Genomic DNA, 24,108 nt, shown 5'->3' on the forward strand with positions numbered 1-24,108 from the left:
TGTATTCTTCATTTTAGATATGGTATTATTCTTTTCTGGCTGTTTTTATGGTTTCTATATTCTTTTTCATTATTTAGAAGTTTTCACTAAGTTTATTGAAGTTCTCACTAAGTTGCTTGAGCATCCTTATAACCATTTGTTTTGAACTCTGTTTCTGGTAGCTTGCTTGCCTCAATTGCATTTAGGTTTTTTTCTGGAGATTTTTCATGTTCTTTCATTTGGGCCATGTTTCTTTGTCTCCCTATTTTAGTTGCTACTCTTTGTTTGTTTCTATGTATTAGGTAGGGCTTCTATGTCTCTCAGTCTTGGTAAGGTGGACTATACAGTAGGTGTGTTGTGGGACCCAGCTGCACAGTCTTCTTAATCATCTGAACTTGATAGTTTGTGAATGTAACTTGAGTAGGCTATGTGAACCCCTTCTTTTATAATTGAGTCTTGATTGTAAATTAGCCTGTTTATGTGTGGGGTTGACTCTCAGGCAAGCTGACTGTGAGGATTAACCCTGACCACCATGTAGGAGTTGTTTTGTGGTGCTGACTATCCAAAGTGGAATTTGCCTCAGCAGGTTCTGGTGCCTGTCAAGATGCCCCTTTTGATGTTCTGCCTATGAATCTAATTGGATGCTTCTCTGATACGGTCAGAAGTTGGCCACTGGGTGTGTCTGTTCTGGTGCCTTTAGGAAGTACTCTGATGCAGGTCAATGTCAGTCACCACCTGTGACTAGCCCTAGGCAACTTATTTGGAGCTACAAAATGATCCACAGTTTGTGGCTGTCTTACAAGGCCTTGGTGTATGTAGGAACAACCAAGCTTTACATCTAGGTTGGCTTCCACCAGCATTGAGCATGGGGCAAGTCAGCAAAATTCCCAAGGCACTCTGAGATCCACCTCTACCTGCCTCCACCTACCTCCACCTGCCTCCGCCTGCTGGCTGTCTGTTAGGCTCAGTCACTGAAACAGCCTCTGGCAATACTTGAATTGCATCAGGGAGATTCTCTGTTTAAACTCGGTTCCACTGCTGGGTCCAAGGCCACTCAGCAAAAGTCCCAGGGCACACCAAGTCTAGCTGCCACCCATGGGGTGCCTGCAGATCATTATGGTGGGGCAGGGTCTCAGGGAGTCATCAAGGTGAGACCAGTTGAGTTTATCAGGCCCAAACACTCCAAGGCTTGACTGTGTGTAGGGAAAGCTGTGCACCAATCAGGTGTGCTAGGGAAAAATGATGACCATCCATCCTAGAGCCAAACAACTCAGTCTGCCTCAGATTCTCCCAGGAGTCCTAGTTCAGCAGGGAAGGGCTGTGAGGAGTCAAGAGGGTGGGACCACTGCTTCTCTAATGAGGGTAAGGCACAGATCAGGCTTGGAGGATAGTGGGGAGAATGGTTTCCGCTTCAGAACCACACAAAACAGTCTGTCTTGGATTCTGCACAGACCTCCTAGAATGACCATGCTCAGCAGGGTGGGGCCATTTGGTGCTGGGGTCCAGCCTCAGCAGGGTTCAGGGTCCCCAAAGGATGGATGGCGCAGACGACGCATGAAGAGTCAGACACCCGATTGGATGCTGGAGAACAGCCAGCCTTTGTGGGTCTGACCAAACTCTCAGAGTTTGATTTAGACTTTATTTTTATAGAGATTGTTGTATAACATTAAAGGAACAGATGCATGGTGTGATCAGTTAAGCAGAAAAAAACAATGCAGAGGTAACCAGGAAAAGTACAAGAATTTCCATAGTTTCAGTTATGTTAAACAAAAGTTGTTTTGACCAGGGGAACCATTAATCAGACAATTTGAAATAGCTCTATGTACAGAGTTTGAATGTCTTATTGTTTATTAAAGTTCTTAGAATTTGGCATGGGGCAAAAGGGTATGCTAGACTGAGCAGAGGTTAGAAAATTCATTATAAGGCCTTTGTGATGTCTAACTTAGCTATCTATCTTTCTGTCTAAAATGTTTCTCTATGTACTATGGACTCTGATTCCTTGGTAATTGTTTCTACCTGCTTAGTTTGTAATAGCTAACCACCTTCTCCTGTTTCTTTGCCTGTCTACTTCTAATTAATATATATTCCTGTCCAAGGTAGAGGAGGGGCTGTTACTCCATCAACTTTTAGATATTCAGGGGCTACTTCATTAGGGGGGACTTTGTTCTCTGGCCAAGAAATTATTTTGTACAACTTCATTGGAATTATGCTGCTCATTGGACCTGAAATACAGGTGCCTAAAAATCCCACCACCTTTTAATCACAAAGACAAACATGCAAGGGAGAGGTAGACAGGAAATCCAGCCACAGTTGCCTCTGCTGTGCAGATGCATCTCATCTGTCCTGACTGTGTCAAGGGATGTCTATTGGTTGGCTCTCAACAATTTGGAGCCTAGAAGATGGGGCTAGTGGATGTCCCATGAGGGGAAAAGTGTGGGAAATGTCACCCACCCCAAAGCTACACAATTCAGTCACTGACACTCCCTGAGTCTGCCCTGACCTCTACACCTCAGCCCAGGCAGCTGACTCCTCAGAAGGACATGAGCTCTACAGGGTGGAGTGTCAGGGGGTCCAGAAGGTGGGGCTGTTGCGTCCCCCAAGGCTGATGCCATAAGGAGGAAAGTGCTTCACCCAAGAAAGGTGACATCTGCAGTGTGGGAGAGGGACTTAGCACAGAAACTCTGGCAGCTATTCTTTTAGCTCTGTCCCCAGAGCCACAACTCCCAGTCTTTCCTCATGAGACTCTCTACTCTGCCCTATCATCCCTTTGCTGGAGCCAAGGTTGAATGTCTTCCAATGAGATTTCATGCTCTGGTGCTCTAAGAGGGTGCCTATGTGTCTGTCAGACTCCCTTCTCCCTGTTGTGGACAGAATCCTGCTGATTTTCACAGCCAGATGTGTGCAGCACCTCTTCCCACTCTGGTGCTCTGGGCCGGGGAGCCCAGCTTGGCCTTGAGACCCCTTTCTCCTCAGTTGGGACCTCTGTAGCTGAGATAGAATCTCAGCCATCACCACAGGAGTGGGGCTGGCCCTTTTTGCTTTCCACTCTTCCCACTAGTCTCTATCTGTTGTCTCTTGTGAACTCTTTGTTATAAGATTTCTGTTCCTCTAGTCTTCAGTTGGTTGTTGAGGATGATTGTTCTGTATTGTAGTTGTAATTCCAGTTTGGACCTGGGAGGAAGTGAGTGTAGCTTCTACCTATACTCCACTGCCATCTTGGGTCTCTGGACAGTGCATTTCTTGAGCACATTTTTCTTGTCCACTTTTCCCAACAAGTCTTGGTAATCTCTAGAGATAGAGAAGTGACATGTTGTCTGCCATGGTAAATCTTGGCACTGATGCTTGGTTAATTGTCTCACTTCCTAGACAACTCAGAAAGTAGGAACAATGATGGCACTAAAGACTCTTGTCCTTCTTGGATGCCAGAAATCAGTGTGGGTCCAGGACAGCTTAGGAAGCATAAGTGCACTTATAGTCCATTCCTCCAAGGACTCACCGTCCCATCCTAGCCCACAATGGGACATCTATAGGCACTAGGCATGATAAATGTGAAAAAGTAGAAAATTAACTCACTATTAACAGCCTTATCAAGCCACCTACTCAAGGGAGCCGGACTAGGGCCTCACTCTTGATTTCCCTCCCATTTCTCACTCTCCACTTCAAAACCCCACCAGGTCCTGAGGGTACCCCATGAGCATGTCCCTCACTCTCCATGTCAGTCTGTATTCAGGCCCTTACCTTCCATGAACCTTGGATTCCAGCAGCAGTTGCCCGTCTGGTTTCTCTCCTAATGTTAACATACTTCAGTGAGTTCTTCATGCTGGCTAGAATGAATGCAAGTTTGCCTATGTCATTTTCTTTTCTAAAACCTTTTGGGGCTCACCTTGCAGAAGAAGAATGCAAGTTTTTTATTTGTTTGTTTTTGTGGAATTTTGGTTTGTTTTAAAACACAGGTTTAAAGGCCCTTCTGTGTTCCCAACACAGAAGCACAATTTTCTAAAAATGGAAGTCAGATCATGATGACCTTTTACTCCAGACACCCTCTTGGCTCTTCTTCTTGCTCAGTCAAAAGCCAAAATCTTCACAATGGCTGAAAGGCTTGGTCTGTTCTAGCTGTTCTTATCACTCTGAGATCACCTGCTATTCTTACTCTGTCATAGTCACGCTGCCTTCCTGAGGTCCTGGGAGTTCCCTGGCACACTCCACGGGGGGCGGGGCTGGCTGACTGCTCTTCCTGAGCCACTTTCACCAGATCACAGCATGGTTTGCTTCCTCATCTCAAATGTCCCCTTCCCAGTGAAGTCTTCCCTGACTATCCTGTTTGGAATTAGAAACCCTCTTCCCTGGTACTTTGTGACCCACATTCTCTGTTTTATTTTTCTGCAGAACATTTTCTGACATACTTACATATTATACTTATTTATTTTGTTTGTCGTAGGTCTCCTTAACTAAAACAAGTTCCATGATGTGGGGATCTCCACTTATGGCTAATCCTTAGCTCTTGGAATAGTGTTCAACACACAGAAAAGCCCAAATCAGTGTTTGTTGAACAAATGGACCTTGTTCCCGTCTCCAGCTTCATCTCTGTCTACCCCTCCTTTCTGCAGTCTGGTAACATTCAGATGACTGTCCCACCCTGCCTTTATCTCTTTGTCCTGGTATTTCCTGTCCCCTACTCTTCCTTTGGTCACTTCCATTTACCTTTAGAGACCCCAATCAGATGTAACTCCCTCTAAGAAGCTTTCTAGGACTTCCTTAGGCTGGATTAAATGCTAATTTACTGTTCTCCCATTGCATCACCTATTGACACACACTTCAAACAGTATATTATAAATATAATGTGTGGATCTCTTCCTCAGTAGATTGAGAGCTCATGAGAGACAGGGTCAATTATTATTAATTTTTTATTCCTTATTTCTCAGTGCCTAACATAGTGCTAGGTACCCAACAGGTGGTCAGATTTGTTGTTTGGTGAATGATTCCATGACATCATCCTCACATCAGAAAGTGAAACACTCAGAGAATAATACCAAGGGACATCAATGCTAAATTGTGTGGAACAGTTTATAGTATACACGTCAGCTGGGAGGAAGGGTCAGGGTGTGCTAAAGGCATTAAAAGTACAGTGGAATATGTGTAACTTAACCTGGAATTTAAAGTAAGGGTTTAGAAGAGAAAAGAGGAAAAGCAAGGTAACTAGTCTCTCGAGAAGAGACTTGAAGCTAGCTAGCGCTGGCACTCCAGGAAGAAATGATAGCCACCTGCTCCTCCGGGGGAGTCACAGTGGCACTAGCAATGCACATTTCTCACAGCCTAAGTAGCACCCAGTGCTCAGATGATCCACACCAGCCTGATCTTGGGACTTCCTCAGACCTCTGCTGTAACAGGAAGGATGCCCACAGAAGCTCGGGCAGTTTGGGGGAACCATTCTCTCTGGAACACTGAGTTGCTCTGCCTCCCTTTTCTGGAGGACATTAGCTGGAACCATTGCTTGGCACCTGCTCACCTGCCTTTTACTATTGTTGTTGGCAGGTTAATGATCTGGTGGCTTCTTTGCCCGTCACCTTAGACTTGGGGGCAGTGAAAATCTACCAGAGTGGCATGTCTACAGCTGTGGAAACGGATTTTGGGCTCTTAGTGACTTTCGATGGCAAGCACTACGCCTCCATTTCTATCCCAGGCTCCTACATAAACTCCACGTGTGGGCTCTGTGGGAACTACAATAAAAACCCACTGGACGATTTCCTCCGCCCAGACGGCAGGCCAGCCATGTCTGTCCTGGATCTAGGAGAGAGCTGGAGGGTCTACCACGCCGAGTGGAGGTGTGATTCAGGCTGCGTGGACAACTGCACCCAATGCGATGCGGCCACAGAGACCCTCTACTTTGGTTCCGACTACTGTGGCTTCCTCAATAAGACCGATGGCCCCCTGTGGGAGTGTGGCACCGTCGTGGACTCCACAGCCTTTATTCACAGCTGTGTGTATGACCTGTGCAGCGTGAGGGACAATGGGACACTCCTCTGTCAAGCCATCCAAGCCTATGCCCTTGTGTGCCAAGCCCTTGGCATTCCGATTGGAGACTGGAGAGTGCAGACTGGGTGTGGTAAGCTGACATTCCAACCAAATGCAAGGCCACTGTTGTGTAGGGGGGGCAGGGAGAGGGTTTCCAAGCTCCTCAGAAATCTTGCTGAGACAAATTGTCTGACAGTGGAGGTGAGGTTGAAATATCACAAATGATAAAGAATGAACTGTAAAGGATCTTTACTTGTACCCTCCCCACTCTGATGTTATTGCCAGAAAACTAGAAACAGTTGATGAGCAGAAATGGTCTGGAAACATGAAATACTTGGCTGGGAGAAGGCCCTGCAGTGGGGTGGCAATCTGAGCTGAGCCAGCGGGTGGGGCTTTCAGAGGTGCAGGTGGCTACTTTTGCGGCTGTTGAGTAAAGGCAGACATTAGCCTCGGTGGTCAAGACCCGCCTTCAGCAAAGTATTTCACCTCGCAGTGGAACCAGTGACATCTGTTCCCTGGCTCACTCTTCTTCACTCTCGGCCCCTTCAGGTTTTGTGTTTCTTGCCCTGTAGCACTTAAGCTGGTGGTGGAAGAAAGGGTTGCAGACAGGAAGTGTAGCATACCAAGAAAGAAGCCCTTTTATCCTAGATGCTAAGTGGTTTGGAAAAGCCCAACTGTGTGGAGAAATGCAGTTTATTTTCTTATACTTTTGGATCAAGCATCACTTAGTTACCTCATTATTTTTTCCTTCTAGCCCTCTTAAATCTGTCTTTTCCTATTATACAAAAATTTAAAACAAGCAAACAAAAAAATAGCTGCTTGGAATTTTGTTTCTTTCCTGGTCCTTCGTTTTCTCCATCTAAGTAAACAGAAAATTATGACCCATGCATTTGAGAGTGCCACGGAGGTGAGAAGATTTAGAAATTTCTTTAAGGTCCAAGGCCAGAGGGAGATTTTTATCCTAGATATATAGGTTGGAGTCACATAAATCATCATGTGTCAGATTTAATTCTTAGAGTACTGGTCAAACTACTAAGAGACAGTGTATTTTTTCTTCTTGTGACTGACCAGCTTCTATTACGTCTACAGCATCCAAATTCTAATTCAGGGTTAAACTGTATGTTTTCACCTTGATCCTTTTATAATCCAAGATCATCCAAATTGCCTAACTAAATTCTTGCCTATAATAGCTATTTTTATTCTGTGGTACTACTTCCCTATCTTCCACGTTCTCCTCTCTCTCTCCCTCCCTCCTTCTGTCTTCCTCTCTCTAAATGTCAATGGGATGAATCATATGTAATTCAAAGGGCTAATTTACCAGGCCTTTGAGCCCCTCCCTGCCTGTTGGATTCAGCAAAATTCAAATATTTACATAGACTCGGATGTTCTTAAAATAAGAATGGAAGGTCTCTAAGGCAAGAAGGAAGGCAGGAAGGCCTCTAGTTCTAGTTCCAATCTAGTCTCTTAGAGGAACAGGCTACAGTTCTTTTCAGATAGCCCAGGTTTGTCATTATTTTAGCATTCCAGAGAATTTAGTTTTGCAAAGTCCTTGGTCACTCTTAGGTATTTCAAGTGCTTGTCTGTTAGAAATTCCATATTTTCAAATTATTCCTCTAACAGTTACATTTTTCATTTCTGTTACAAGTCAAATTTATTTCCTCCTAAGAATGGGCTCTGCCCTATAAAATCAGAATAATTTATATGTCCATCAGGTGAAGATCTTAAAACACCCTCATGATTGCAGATCACCAAACAATAAATCTATATTGAGTAATCGGTAGTTTAGCGAGTATAGCAACTTGAAGTTTGATTTTAGTCAAGATGGTCGAATGAGAGTCAAAGTTCACAAGTCACTCGTGTTGCTCAGTAGTTAATAGGAAAGCAGTTGAGCTTGTTTCTACAGACATAACCTCAAGTCTTTGTTCTTCAAAGGAGTGGCTGCTTGGCCCTCCATCTAGGAGCTGTATGGAAGGAGCTCTTCTCCTCCTGGCTCCTGTGCATTGTGGCTACTGGCCATTGGTGCCTGGGTCACTGACCTTGTTGTCATACTCCCTTCTCTCCCTCACATCAGTGTCCACGGTCCAGTGTCCGAGCTTCAGCCACTATTCCGTGTGCACCAGCAGCTGCCCCGACACGTGTTCAGACCTCACAGCCTCTCAGAACTGCGCCACACCATGCACGGAGGGCTGCGAGTGTAACGAGGGCTTTGTCCTCAGCACCAGTCAGTGTGTTCCGCTGCACAAGTGTGGCTGTGACTTCGACGGCCACTACTACACCATGGGGGAGTTCTTCTGGGCCACAGCCAACTGCACCGTGCAGTGCCTGTGTGAGGAGGGTGGTGATGTATACTGCTTCAACAAGACCTGCCGGGGTGGGGAGGTGTGCACCGTGGAGGACGGCTACCGTGGCTGCTTCCCCAAGCGGGAGACTGTGTGCCTGCTCAGCCAGAACCAAGTGCTGCACACCTTTGACGGGGCCGCATATGCTTTCCCCTCTGAGTTCTCCTACACGCTGCTCAAGACCTGCCCGGAGCAACCAGAGTACCTAGAAATCGACATCAATAAGAAGAAGCCTGATGGAGGGCCTGCCTGGCTTCGAGGCCTTCGGATCCTGGTGGCCAACCAGGAGGTCAAGATCGGAGGAATAGGGGCTTCAGAAGTCAAGGTGAGGCTGCTGCTGCCCTTGAGGGTTTCCCATGAGTCACACAAATGAAGGAACCATGTTCTTCAGGTTTGCTTTTTTGCCTCTGACTAGGAGTGGATTCTAGAAAGACGATGATTCCTAAATAAAAACATTATGATCACTAAATAAGAGTCCAACAGGTGGAGCATGGAGTGAAGGTGGAATTTCTCAAATTAGATATAGAAGAACTACCTCTCCTTTATAGTAAATACTCACAGGATGCTTATTATGTGCCAGGCACTCTTCTGAGCAATATCACATTTAATTCTACCCAGTATTATCCTCATTTCACACATAAGAAAATTGAAGTACAGAGAGGTTTAGTAACTTCCTCAGGGACACACAGCCACAGATGGTAGTCAAGCTCAGGCAGGCTGGCTCCAGAGTCTATGCCCTGTACCCTGTACTATACCAACTCTCCTACCTATAATGGGAATCTGTATGGGGTAATGCCAAGGGTGCCTGCCATGGTGCCCCTTGTCCCTCTGATCTGCTCTAAAATACCCAGGCTAAGGCATCTAGACTCATCGATCAATAGTTCTAGAAGGCATCTTAGGAATAATTTAGTGCAACTCCTTGTTTTCATATGAAGATCCCAAAAAGCTACCTTAGGAATGTGGCCTCACAGCCAGGTCACAGTGGAGTTGGGATAACAGAGGGCAGGCCTTCCTTTTCCCAATCTACCGTGCATTCAATGACATCACATCAAACTCAATTTAGAAAACAAAAGTCAAAGGGGTGCTGCACAAGGATATGATAAAACACATCCACACACTGAAAGGGCTGTGTTTCATTTCTACTGATACACTGGCAGAGATTAGTTCATTAAAAGAATAGAAGGAGATAGACAGGTGGATGGACAGCTAGATAACTAGATATATGGTTTATGCCCCAAGGGGCTAGGACACAGGCACAATAAGATTTAAAGGGAAAAGGAGGAGCCAGAAATGTGGGGGAGAAAGGGCTCTATCCATGGAAAGGTGTGAGGCAGCGGGGGAAGCCACACATGTAAGACAGCTTGTTCACGTTTCAGTTTTGCTTTGGGTCAGCTTACAGTCTTGTACATATGGAAATAAACAGTAAATATGTTGAGTCAGAGGAGTCTAAAAACAACAAAGATGCTCATGAAGAAACAGTTTTTGTCTGTCTGTGTGGTTTCCACAGATGGTCGGCTTCTCAACATTTCTCAGCGCTAGTGCTGGTGCCAAGCCATCCCTTCACCCTGTAGCCATGAAAATTGTATGCAGCTGCACCTGATGATAGTGATTTTATTTTTCAGGTGAATGGTCAGGAAGTGGAATTACCATTTTTCCATCTTTCGGGGAAGCTGGAAATTCATCGAAACAAAAACAGCACAACAGTAGAGTCCAAGGGTATTGTGAGTGTCCAGTACTCAGACACAGGCCTGCTCTACATCCGGCTCTCCACTGTTTACTTCAATTGCACTGGGGGCTTATGTGGCTTCTTCAACGCTAATGCCAGTGATGAGTTCTGTCTCCCCAATGGCAAATGCACAGACAACCTGGCTGTGTTCCTGGAAAGCTGGACAACTTTTGAGGAGATCTGCAATGGGGAGTGTGGGGACTTGCTGAAGGCCTGTAACAATGACTCGGAGCTGCTCAAATTTTATCGGAGCCGCTCCAGGTGTGGCATCATCAATGACCCCTCCAACAGCTCCTTCCTAGAGTGCCATGGAGTGGTCAACGTCACCGCTTACTACCGCACCTGCCTCTTTCGCTTGTGCCAGAGTGGAGGCAATGAATCAGAGCTCTGTGACTCTGTGGCCCGGTACGCAAGCGCCTGCAAGAATGCTGACGTGGAGGTTGGCCCCTGGCGGACTTACGACTTCTGCCGTAAGTTGGGGCTACAGTATGGGGGCAGCTAGCTGGGTGGTGGGGAAGTACATGAGACACTGGGTCTGCTTTCTCAGGATTCCTCTTCCTGATGCAGTCCGATTCCTCAGTGCATCTTCCCTGGTCTGACGTGTCCTCCGGAAGGCCCATTACCCTAAACCAAACTGTTTCTCACCCACATTTTTTGTTTCTAATTGCATAAGATCTTTTCACTGTAGAACAATTAGCCACTTTTTTGCCTCGTGGTTTTATCTAACACATATCTTGTCAGAGGCTCCCTTGGTGCCTTCATTTTTTGGCAAAGAAGGATCCAATTCAGTTTAGTAGAAGGTGATCATTCAGGCTGCCTTTCATGAACTAGAGGTTAGCACTGCTCTCTGGGGCAAACTTGGCAAAGGCTGTTAAGACAATTTCATACTGCTGTTTTTTCTTTTCATTTTGTCCCCAGAGTATCTGACCCCTCTCAGCAAGGCAGTGAAAGTACTTCAGGAATCAGAAGACCTGGCATGAGACACTCTGGGTTACTTGGGAGGCCACCAAGTAACCCAGAGGAGGAGTGGCTGGGAGGGCGGGGCTATGCCTGGAGTAAGGACTGCCCCACCTCGACTTTAGCACCCATCCCTTTTTCACCAAAACGTTCCACACTAAACCGGAACCAGTGCCACCATTAAGACTACATCCTCTATATTTGTTTATTTCTTCCTACTTAAGTTTGTTTGTTTTAAAAAACTTTTTATTCTGAAATAATTTCAAAGTTATGGAAAAGTTGCAAGAATATGTGTGTACCCTTTACCCAGATTAACCTGTTGTTATCATTTTGTCCCATATGCTTTTTATTCTCTCTCACTCTTTCTCCATTTGAAAGTAAGTTGTATGCATTGTGCCTTTTGTTGCTAAATACTTTGGTGTGTACTTCTTTAAAAGAATGATACTCATTTACAGAATCACAATTAGGAAGCTTAATATTGACACAATAATTTAACATCCATAGTTCAGTTTTTACAACTGATTTGGCAATGTCCTTCATGGCTTTTTATGCCCTCGATGCAGATCCAGTCCAGGGCCACACACTGCATTTGGCTTTCATGTCTCTTTAGCCTCCTTTAATCTGGAATAGTTCCTTAGCTTTATTTATCTTTCTTGACATTGTCATTTTTAAAGAATACAGCCTCCTCTTTTAAAAAGAGAGTGGCCCTCTGTTTGGGTTTAATATTTTCTTGTGACTGGGTTCTGCTGTATGTCTGCACTCAGACTCTTGCCTGGGTGATGGGCGTCTGCCTGACAGCACCATGCCCCATGAGGGGCACCCTCTTTCCAGTCTCCTCTCGTGGGTCACAAGCAGACTGATACCCTGGTCAAAGATGCTTTCAAATGAGTAATATTGCTAGGAGACACTTTAAGACCATACAAGTATCCTGCATGTCATTCAAACCCCCTTATCAATTTAGTGCCCATTGATAATGTTTCTTACGTCAATCTGTAGCACAATGATTGCAAACTGATGGCTGTCCCCTCTGTAATGCTCTCACCTCTGCCAGTCAGCAGAGGCCATTCTGCTGTGAACAGAAGCCTTCCCTTCTCTTTGGCCTGCCTGCCTTTCATCCATTCAGCTTTCTATCTGTCTCAACCATCTATCGCTCCTCAATATAGATATACAGATTTCTAATTATTTCAATTATTTATATTTCACATTACATTTTTAATTATTTTGATGTTAAAATGGTTCTACATTGGGCCTGTGGGAACTTCTTCAAGTTGCCTCCTGTGTCCTTTTGGCATAACTCTGTCATTTTCTTACTTTGTGGCATTAAGAAAACATTGCACATTCGTCTCTTAACCTTCCCTAGTCCCAGACTAAGACCAGCCATTACTCCAAGAAGCCCCAGTTTCTTTTGGTGAGGAAAGCATCAGAAATCAAGATCTGTGGGAGGCGTACCCATTGTTGTCGGAGCAGTCTTGCTTTATCTCCAAGACCTTTCAACAGAAGCATCTCAGAGCTAAAAACTAACACACACACACACACACACACACACACACACACACTCACACACTTGTCTTTAAATATCTGGTTTCTGACCTTTAGGAGTTGGAGGCGCACATGGAGTATTTGGTGGCTGTTATCTCGGAAAAGGGCAGTTGGATACCTGGTGAAGCTTAGCTGCACTTGGGAGGAATTAAGAGCAGATGCTGTGAGTTTTAAAGCTGGAGTTTTGGGTGCACACTATCCATGGTCACCCACAGGAAGAGAGCTTCCAAGGGATCCACTGACCATTGCCTTTCGTCAGACCATGCAATACTTTCCCAAAACCTTCCTTTTAATCCACTTCCCTTCCTGCTCCTCTGTGCTCTCTCCAGCTTATCTAATATGACCTTTGTTCCCACACCAGCCCTCAGTCTTCCAGGTGTAGTTCCTGTACACATGGAGTCCCTGAGTGGCCACACACCAGGTCCTTTCATTGCAGGCCACGTCTGTGCCCTTCTGCTAGACGCTGACCTCCTGCCCAGCAGGAAGTATTTGCGCGACATGAGACATTGTTTGTATGACATGAGTGCAGTGGGGCGGTGAGGAGACCCTCTTTTCCTGGATGTGATGGCTACAGGGATGAGTCTCTCACCACTCCTCTCAGGGCTGCAGAGCTGGAGGAAGCTCCTGGGAGCAGCTTTTATACAGACATGTGGGCAGGAACATGGCTCCTTTTGGAGAAGGGCTAGGGCTCACGTTGCAGAACCCCTCCAGGATGTCTCACCCACGCCTGTGTGTGTGGGTCTGGGGAGAAGAACTGGAATGTGCACACTCGATTCATCCAGTCACTGGACACTAAGGAGTTCATCTGGTTGGGGTCTTGTGGAGTGGGGATTAGACTGGGCCACCAGCTTCAAAGCGGGAACACAATCTTCTTTAGACTTAGAGACAGACAAACATGGTTTCTGTTCAGATGTATTTAACCAGACCTCTTATTGGCAGAGCCAAGCTGCTATTAAAATAATTTCACAGAGGCATTTCTGGGTTCAGGGGATATTTATTATTTACATTTGTATGTCCCAGACTTTCAGATAAATTCAGACAACACAGAAACTCACAAAGTGAGATATAGTTAAATAAGTCATGTTGTTTGCTATTACTATAAATTTACAGTCACTGTTGTAAACATTCATAACTTAGAGACAAATGTGAAAATCCCTTTATGCAGACATACTAATTAGTGCTGGACTCATCTTCAACTCCAGTGCTGTATGGTATTGTACTCAGAGGAAGTGGGGGTGGTCCTTTGGCCCAGAGGGAAAAAATGATTGCTTTCAGTACCGCCTGCTGTAGGACTGCTGAGCAGGTACTTGTGGGCAGAGCTATTATTGCCATGCCACTTAATTGTTTGTATCATCCTTCATGTCCTTGGATTCTAAGACATTATTAAGGAGTAATAGAATGCACAAGAGCTTTGAAAAAAGTTTTAAAGGCAAGATCTTATTCTCCTTGGAGATGGTGTGGACTGTCACAATCTTTAGACAACAGACTTTTAGGTAGATTTCTTCTGTATTCCCAGATTCTTCCCTGCCCATGTCAAATTTTGACAAGCTATCTAATAAAGAGAACAGGAAGACTGCCTGGAACTCCATGATGAGCAGCAGGTGCTGTTATTATTTTATGTGTTGTGCTGTGTGACCCAGAGACTTGACCTCTCAAGGAAGGCTTCTGGGCAGAAGTGTCAGTTGAAATGAAATTTGAAGGGTGGGTATGATTTATCTCTGTGGTGGCTGTCCAGGAGGATGGGTATGATTTAGCTTTTTGGTGGCTGTCCAGGTGAGGGAAAGAGCATAAGCAAAGGAGGTAGAGGCTCATGCAGAGGGTGGTGAGATGGAAGAGGCCAGGAAGCAGCAGATAAGAGAGGTGAAAGTCAAAGGGAAAGATAGATTTGCAGAGTAAAAATGCCTTTATAAAGGCTATAGAAGAAAGTATGAAGAAGGCATAGGGCATTGAGACTCTACTGTGCACTTATTGTATTGGTTTATCAATTCTCAGAACAAGTAGGCTGTGTCCTTATTTCATAAAAGAAGAAACTAAAGCTTGGGCATGGTGTCCACAGCATCTGTTCTTATAGGACGCTCTCCCCAGGGTCTTCATGTGGGGAGATCCAGGTCCAGATCTCTCTCCAGTAAGGTTAAGTCACTGACCTTCAGCCTCCTCATCTCTCAGCCAAAAAGGATAAGACTTCCCTCACCTTCTAGGTCATTGAGAAAAGTTACACTAAAGTGCCTGGCACAGTGCCTGGCATGTAACAGGCGCTCCATACAGGCTCACAGTCTTGGCATCTTCTCTGTGGGAAGCTAAATGCCCCTGAGGCACACATGAGCAAGGGGTTTCCCAAGCATTTGTGGACCCCAGTAAGATGGCATGGCATTGACTGAGCTCACTGTGCTGTTCCATAAGAATGTACACGGCATACCCACACATGCACAGGCACACATACGTGTGCTAATGAGTGCACCCACACTCTGTCTGTGACCTCTGCTCTTTTCTCAAGCCTGTCTTCTCCTTGACCACCCTCAGCTCTGGAGTGCCCGGAGAACAGCCACTTTGAGGAATGTGTGACGTGCACGGAGACCTGTGAGACCCTGGCCCTGGGCCCCATCTGTGTGGACAGCTGCTCTGAGGGATGTCAGTGTGATGAAGGCTATGCCCTGCAAGGCAGCCAGTGTGTCACCCGCAGTGAGTGTGGCTGCAACTTTGAGGGGCACCAGCTTGCCACCAATGAGACCTTTTGGGTAGACCTGGACTGCCAGATCTTCTGCTATTGCAACGGCACAGACAACAGCGTCCATTGTGAGACCGTCCCCTGCAAGGATGACGAGTACTGTATGGAGGAAGGTGGCCTATACTACTGCCAGGCCCGCACCGACGCCTCCTGCATTGTGTCCGGCTATGGCCACTACCTCACCTTTGATGGCTACCCTTTTGACTTCCAGACCAGCTGTCCACTCATCCTGTGCACCACAGGAAACAGGCCAAGCTCAGACATTTTCCCCAAGTTTATCGTCACAGCCAAGAATGAGGACCGGGACCCATCACTGGCCTTGTGGGTCAAGCAGGTGGATGTGACCGTGTTTGGCTACAGCATAGTGATTCACAGGGCCTATAAGCACACTGTGCTGGTGAGTAGTCACAGGCCAGACCCCAGGAAGGGGCTGTGGGGATGGGAGGTCAGGGGTCTTAGATCAGCAAGTCAGATAGCTGCTGAATCAGGTTCAGAATCTACGGAAAAGCATAGGCAGGATGTTGGCGCAGAGGGCCCTGGAGATTTTTTTGTCCCTGCATCTTACAGGTGAAAAGACTGAGCCTCAGAGAAAAGCAATCTTCCCAAGTCACAGGCACCATATTCTGCACCAGGCCTAGAATGGGACCTTCCACCAATGGAAGGTCAGAGCTTGCTGGGCAGAGCATGTGCCTGCACACAAACCCTGGGCCGGCCACTGCAATGTGGCCCTGGGCAGTTGCTCTGTCTGTTGGAGAGAACACACACCCAGTGCAGATCAGGCATCTGAAGGGGTACTGTTATCTAAGCGGCCTCCTTCCCTTGTTTGGGATCAGGATGATATTTGCCTGCTCTGGCCTCTTCCTCCTCCAGTCTTCCTATGGCTCTTGCATGGTTTGGGAGTTCAAGTCCTGCAAGCATTTCGAGAACTTGGTGGCTCTCCTACAGTCTCTCTCCTTGTGTAGCTCTCGGTTCCTCTTTTCTATCCTTCCCACCTTTTCATCCCCTTGACCGTGAATAGAGAAGCCAGTAGGGGCTGAGGAGTTCTGTGCACTCCTGTCCAAGTGTAAGGACTGCAGAAAAGCAGCAGGCCCAGCACTCCTTGTCCAAAGCTTTGCTCTGAGCACAACTTGGGCACAAACAAGCCAGCCTCCGGCTTAGCATTTTGGAGGAGCTGATTTATGATGTTAGACTTTTTACATTTTCCTCACTGGTCTGTGGCATAATTTATCTCTAAGGGGACTCTTTTTCATCTTGTATACATGCTCTTTAAAATTCTGAGCTATTACTAAAAAGTTCCCTGGGCAACCTCACTGATTTCTAGGATTTCTCTGACAAAGGCAGGTTTTAAAGCTTCATAAACCTCCCTTTCACATTGACTGGAAAATGTGCCTTCTCAGCATTTAAGGCAGAGGTCTCACTATTCCCATTCTTCCCTTTCTTAGATATTATGCATAAAACCCAGATTGTTTGTCTCTGTGCTTCTTATAACAGTTGGTTAATATATCCATTACTGCATTAATCGAACAGTATTTTATGATGTTCATGTCACTCAATTCTAACTGTGGGCTTCTTGACAGCACAAACCAAATATAATTAATCTTTATGGTAAATGAGTATACAGTGCTCTGCATATAATGACACTCAAGAGACTGGTCAGATGAGGGAATGGGATAACATAGTAATGCCTTTCTTCCAAGGTTCCTAGGACTCATTTTGCTGCTGGTCACTTTTGCAGCAATCTGGGAGATGAAATAGCCACTGAGGCAGATTACGAATATATCAGGTACTTTGCTTTCAGCCACATAAGGTTTCCAACAGATATCTGGATAGTTTATGTCGTCCATTATAAAAACTTCTCTCTTACCTATTTTCACCATATGTGTAAAACAAACAAATCAACCATTTCATCCACGTGGCTTGCCCTTTTTTCCTCATTTGATATATCCCTACTCTTAGATTTATGCATTTTAATTTAAATTTTAAATTTCTATTTTTCAATTATAGTTTACCTTTGGTATTATTTTGTATTAGTTTCAGGTGTACAGCATAGTGGTAGACAATGATATACTTTACAAGGTGTTCCCCCTATGTTTTTAATACCCACCTGGCACCATACGTACTTATTACAATATTATTAACTATATAACTTATGCTGTGCTTTACATCCTCATGACTATTTTCTGACTACCAATTGGTACTTCTTAATTCTTTCATCTCTGTCACCCAGTTTCCCACCACTCTGCCCTCTCTGTAAGTCTCTTTCAGTTTTGTCTGTTTCCTTATTTCGTTCTTTAGATTCCACAGATAAATGAAATTATGTTATTTGTCTTTCTGCAACTGATTTATTTCACTTACATTAATATCCTTTAGGAAGTCCATTCATGCTGTTGCAAATGGTAACATTTCATTCTTTTTATGGTGGAGTAATATTCCATTGTATATATGTAGTACCTCTTCTTCATCCACATGTCTGTCGATGGGCACTTGGGTTGTTTTCATGCCTTGGCTATTATAAACAATGCTGCAATAAACACGGGGTACATGTATTCTTTCCAATTAGTGTTTTGGGTTTATTCAGATATATAACCAAAGCTGGAATCCCTGGGTCATAAGGCAGTTTGTGTTTAATTTTTTGAGGAATTTTCACACTGTTTTCCAGTGGCTATACCACCAATCTGCATTCCCACCAACAGTGCATGAGGGCTCTCTTTCCTGGAAATCCTCGCCAACACTTAATGTTTACCAATTTATTTATGGTAGCTGTTTAATTTTTCCTATCTATAAACATGATACATGATTCCATTTATTTGTATCTTCTTCAGTTTCTTTCTTCAGGGCCTTATAATTTTCCAGGTACAGGTCTTTTCTCTCCTTAGTTAAATTTATTCCCAGGTATTGTTTTTTGATGTAGTTTAAATGACATTGTTTTATTTGTTTCCCTTTCAGATAGTTTATTTTTGGTGTATAAAAATGTTTATTTCTTAATATTGATTTTGTATTCTACTGCTTTACTGAATTCATTGGTCACTTTAGTAGTTTTTGGTGGAATCTTTAGAGTTCTCTGGATATCATGTCAGCTGCAGATGATGACAGTCTTAATTCTTCCTTTCTAATTTGAATGCCTTTATTCCTCATCTTGTCTGATAGCTGTCTAGGACTTCCAGTATTATCTTGAATTACAATGGTGAGACCAGACATCCCTGTCTTGTTCAAGATGTGAAGGGAATCACTTTTTGTTTTCTTCCATTGTGTATGATGCTGGCTGTGGGTTTGGCATATATGGCTTTTGGTGTTGAGGTATGACTCCTTTATTCCCACTTTCCTGAGAGTTTTTTTAATCATATATAGGTTCTGGGTTTTGTCAAATGTTTTTTTCTGCATCAATTGATTTGATCATATGATTATTACCCTTAATTTTTTATGTGGTATACCAATCACATTAACGGATTTGATGATATTGCACCAATCTTTCATACCAGAAATAAATCCCATTTGACCATTGTGTATGATTTTTCAAGCTTATCATTGGATTTAGTTTGCTAATATTTTGTTGAAGATTTTTGCATTGATATTCATCAGGAATATAGGCCTATATATATATATTTTTTTGTAGTGTTTTACCTAGTTTTGGAATTGAGATAATGCTGGCCTTGTAAAATGATCTTAGGAATCTTCCCTCCTCTTGAAGTTTTTGGAATTGTTTGAAAAGGAGAGGTATTAGTTTTAATTTGAAAGTGTGATCAAATTCTCCTGAGAATCCATCAAGTTCAGTACTTTGTTTGCTGGAAGTTTTTTTTTGTTACTGTTCTGATTTTATAAGTTGTAAACAGTCTGTTCTTATTTTCTGATTCTTCTTGATTTAGTGTTGGAAGATTTATTTTATTTGTCTAGGAAGTTATCTATTTTTTCCACAGTGCCCAATTTGTTGGCATATTCTGTGTAATATTTTCTTATAATCTTTTTATTTCTGTGGTGTCAGTTGTTACTTCTCTTCTTTTATTTTAGATGCTGTGTGTTTTCTCTTTTTTCTTGATTAGTCTGGTTAAAAGTTTTTTCATTTTGTTTATCTTTTTAAAAATGAGTCCTTGGTTTCATTGATCTTTTATATTATTATTTTTAGTTTCTATGTCATTTATTACAGCTCTAATTATTTCCTTTCTTCTACTCACTTTGGGCTTTGTTTATTCTTTTAATGGTTCCTTCAGGTGTAAGGTTAGATGGGTTATTTGAGACTTTTCTTGCTTCTTGAGGTAGGTCTGTAATGCTGTAAATTTCTCTTGTAGGACTGCTATTGGTGTGTCCCATAGATTTTGGAAAGTTGTATGTACATTTTTATTTGTCTCAGTGTAACATTTTACTTCTTTCTTGATCTCATTGTTAATCCATTCATTGTTTAGTAACAAGTTATTTCGCTTTAATGTGTTTGTGTGTTTTTCAGTTTTTTCTTGTAATGTATTTCCAGTTTCATACTACTGCAGTCAGAAAAGATGCTCGATATGATTTCAATCTTCTTAAATTTATTAAGACTTGTTTTGTGTCCTGACATGTAGTCTATCCTGGAAAATTTTCTATGTTCATTTGAAAAGAATGTGTATTCTGCTGCTTTGGTGTGAAATGCTCTGAAAATATCAAGTAAATCCAACTGATCTAAGGTTTCATTTAAGGCTGCTATTTCCTTGTTGATTTTCTGTCTGGAAGATCTGTCCACTGATGTCAGTGTGGTGTCAAAGCACCCTATTATGACTGTATTACTGTGAATCTCTTCGTTTATGTCTATCAAGATTTATTTTACATACTGGATGGGACAATGTAGGTTTACAGTTGTTAGCATGTGAGACAGAGTTTATTCTTATATTATTATTTATTATTATTGTATTATTTTCCATACAAACAACTTAAAACCTATTTTGCCCCTCCTTTTATTAAGGTGCTCTTCTGTTAAGTGCGTAAATATTTATAACAGTTAGATTCTCTCATTAGATTGATCCCTTTATTATTATTTAGTGTCCTTCTTTGTCTCTTACTACAACCTTTGTTTTAAAGTCTGTTTCATCTGATTTAGGTATTGCTACCCAAGCTTTTCTTTAAATTTTCAGTTGGATGAAATAAGTGTTTCTATATTTTTTCCTTTCAGTCTTTTATTCTGAGTTGGGTCTTTTGTAGAGAGCATATGTACAGGTCTTGTTTTATTTTCCCTTCAGCTACCTTAAGTATTTTGATTAGAGCACTTATGATCTTTACATTTAAGGTGACTATTGATAGGTTTGTATTTTTTTGCCATTTTATTCTTTATACTATGTTCCTTTTTTCTTTCTTTTACTTAAAGTAGTCCTTTTAACATTGCTTGTAATGCTGATTTGGTGATAATGAGTTCCTTTAGATTTTCCTCATCTGGGAAGTTCTTTATTTGTTCTTCAGTTCTGAATGGTACCCTTGCAGGGTAGTCTTGGTTGTAGGTCCCTACACTTTAAAAAAATGTATTTGCTCATTTTTAGAGAGAGGGAAAAGGAGGGAGAAAGGGAGGGAGAGAAACATCAATATGTGAGAGAAACATCAGTTTCCTCTTGTACACCCTCAACCAAGGACCTGGACCACAACCCAGGCATGTGCCCTGACTGGGAATTGAACCAGAGACTTTTAGGTTTGTGGGGCAATGTCCAGCTCACTGAGCCACACCAGTCAGGGCTGAAGGTCCTTGCTTTTAATTGCTTTGAGGATTTCTTGACTATCCCTCTGGCATGAAATGTTTCTGTTGAGAAATCAGCTGACAGTCCTATGAGACCTATCTTGTAGGTAACTAACTGTCTTTCTCTTGTGACTTTTGAGATTCTTTGATTTTAACCTTGCCATTTTAATTATGATGTGGCTTGGTGTGGACCTCTTTGGGTTCATCTTGCTTGAGACTCTCTGTGCTTCCTGGACCTGTATGTCTTTTTCTTTCACCAGGTTAGGGGAATTTTCAGTCATTGTTTCTTTACATAGATTCTCAATCTCTTGCTCTCTCTCTTCGCCTTCTGTTACCCCTATGACACAGATGTTGTTTCAGAGGCCTCTTAAACTATTCTTATTGAAATTCTTTTAATTTTTGCTGCTCTGAGTGTTTTCTACTACTGTGTTACTGATTCAGTCCTCTGCTTCATCTAACCTACTGTTTATTTTCTAGTGTATTCTTTATTTCTGACTGGTCCTCTTTTATGGTTTCTCTTTTCTTTTTTTATGCTATTGAAGTTCTCACTAAGCTCCTTCAACATCCTTATAACCATTGTTTTGAACTGTGTATTTGGTAGATTGCTTGCCTCCATTTCATTCTCTCTCTTTTTTTTTGAGATTTTCCTGTTTTTTTTTTTTAATTTGGGCAATGTTTCTTGGACTCTCCATTTTGGTGGCCCCTCAGTGTCTTTTTTACTACGTATTGGTAGACCTGCTAGGTTTCCCAGTCTTGTTAGGGTGACCTTATGTAGTAGGTGTCCTGTGGGATCCAATGGTGCAGACTCCTTGATCACCCATCCTGGTGTTTTGGGAATGTCCCTTGTGTGAGTTATGTAAGCCCTCCTGTTGTGAATGAGTCTTAATTGTTATTGGCCCTTCCGTGCATGGAATCAGCCCTCAGGCTTGTTTACTGTGAAGATCAACCCTGACCACAGTGTATAAGCTACTGTATGAGTGCTGAACACACAAAACAGAATTTGCCTCAGCAGAGTCTGATACCTCTCAAGATCTCCTTTTGGATGTGCCACTGTAGAACAAATTGGATCCTGTTTAGATGTTGTCTGAAGCTAACCACTGGGTATACTAGTTCTGGAATCTCTTAGGAAGGAGTTTGGTGCAAGTCAATGTCATATGCTGCCTGTGACTGGCCCTGGGCAACCTATTTGGATGTGTGAAGTGATCCACGGTTTGTGGCTTCCTCTGCTTGGCCTAGGTGTGCATGAGAAGGGGCAAGCTGCATATCAAGGGTAGCTTTTACCAGCACTGAGCTTGGGGGCAGGTCAGCAAATGGCCAAAGTTGTTGTGAGGTTCCCACTCTGTCTGTGTACTGCCTGTTTTGCTCAATCACTGTAAGAGCCAGTGGCAGTACACAAGCTGCATGAAATCAGTTCTCAGTGAGTCACCAAGTAGGGGCAAATGGTATTCATTAGTTTGATACAGATTCAAACTCAGTTCCAGTGTTGGGTCTTTGGCCACTCTGCAAAAGTACCAGTATACACCATGGTCAGTTGTCCACAGACCTTTGTGGTGGAGCAAGGTCTCAAGGAGTAGTCAGAGGCCAGTAAAGTTTGTGAGACCCAGTGAGACCAAGAGTTGGCCATGTGAAGTGAGGGCTTTGTACCTGTCAGGTGTGTAAGGAAAATGGCCTTTGTCCTAGAACAACACTACTCAGTGTGTCCTAAATTCCTCCTGGACTTCCTTGAGATTGCCATAGCTTGGCAGCACAGAACTACTTGTCCTATGGCAGGGTGGGGCTCCTTGAGGGAGCAACACCAGTCAGGCTCAAAGGAAAAGGGGAAACAGCCCCTGCTCAGCTATACTACTCAGTCTCTGACGTCCCCTGAGTTCACCCAGACCTCTGTATGAGAGGCCCAGGCAGCTGACTTCACAGGGAATGAGCTCAGCATTGCAGAGCAACACAGAACTGGAAGAGTAGGACTCTTGCATTCCCCCAGGCTGATGTCATATGGAGGGGACATCTTTTACCCAATAAAGTTAGCATCTGAGGGCAGGATGAAAGGGGGACTCAGCACAGGGACACTGGTCCCTGTCCCTTCAGCTCTCTCCCCAGAGCCACACAACCCAGTCTCTGCTTGCACAACTCTATTTTGCTCCGAGCCACCCTTTCTCTGCTGGATCCCAGGGTGAGTGGTTGCAAACCAGATTGTGTGCTGGCCCTTTAAGAGAGTGCCTGGGTTTCTAGTAGACTCATGTCTCTCTGTGGCAGACAGAAACCTCACTCATTTCCACAATCAGATATTATGTGGGCTCCTTTTCCTAGCTCTGGTGTTTTGGGCTGGGGAGCCTAAAATAGGGTTGAGACCCCGTGCTCCTAATGGGGGACTTGTGCAGTTGAGCTATCCCTCCAGATTCTCAGCCCCTGCATGTGGGTGTGGGGCCAACCCTTTTCATGTCCCTACTCTGCCCACCAATCTTGATGTGTTTTGTTCTATAAGTGTTGGTTATAAGGCTTCTATTCAGCTAATCTTCAATTGGTTATTCAGGTTGATTATTTTATATTTTAATTTCAGGTTGGTCCTGGGAGGAGGTGTGTATATCTTCCACCTACTCCACTGCCATCTTCTCTCCCAGTTTTATACATTTTCATGCAATTCCTTCTTGCCTTGACATTCAGCATTCTTCTACCTTTCAAGTTTTTTCTTCTTTTGAAATACAGTCTGTTCATAGGTCCTGTCCCACACAATCTATTATGAACTCATATTTTCTGCCTTGTGTTACGTGCTTTCTTCATTTAGGTATATAGACATCTGGGGCTTCACATATTGTTTCCTGACCCAGTTATCTTCATCTATAGATCATCGAACCCTCATGGACACTTACTCTACTCAAGCTATCCTTCATGATAGCTATCCCCACTCTTACTGCATGTTTCACTTCCTTTCCTGTTGCTTTAGAAATAATAGGTCAGTTTACCTCCCAGGCATGTGTCCCGCTCTAATCTCATGCAGAGCACTCATGTCCGAAGTCAAGAGCCCTGGGAACCACACCTCTAGCTTCTGCTTCCCAAAAAGAGATAGAAAGAAGGGGTGTCTAACTTTCTTAGGGCTGCCCTCACAATGTATCACAGACTAGGTGGCTTAAAACAACAGAATCTTATTCTC

The 24,108-nt window shown here is 43.6% G+C and overlaps 1 protein-coding gene across 1 annotated transcript in view; it reads left to right on the top strand.

The window, feature by feature from the left end:
* The window catches only part of LOC119061200 (tubulin-specific chaperone cofactor E-like protein), a 208,600-nt gene that overhangs the window by 109,982 nt on the left and 74,510 nt on the right, over window positions 1–24,108 (top strand). The window contains exons 15-18 of the mRNA XM_053670667.1: window positions 5,512–6,082; window positions 8,063–8,655; window positions 9,953–10,526; window positions 15,073–15,674. Of these exons, the coding sequence (XP_053526642.1) occupies window positions 5,512–6,082; window positions 8,063–8,655; window positions 9,953–10,526; window positions 15,073–15,674 (2,340 nt within the window). The remainder of the gene's footprint in view (window positions 1–5,511; window positions 6,083–8,062; window positions 8,656–9,952; window positions 10,527–15,072; window positions 15,675–24,108) is intronic.

The sequence above is a fragment of the Artibeus jamaicensis genome, unplaced genomic scaffold (genome assembly GCF_021234435.1).
Source record: "Artibeus jamaicensis isolate MK-2021 breed Jamaican fruit bat unplaced genomic scaffold, CSHL_Jam_final contig_601, whole genome shotgun sequence".
In the NCBI taxonomy this organism is placed as follows: domain Eukaryota; kingdom Metazoa; phylum Chordata; class Mammalia; order Chiroptera; family Phyllostomidae; genus Artibeus; species Artibeus jamaicensis.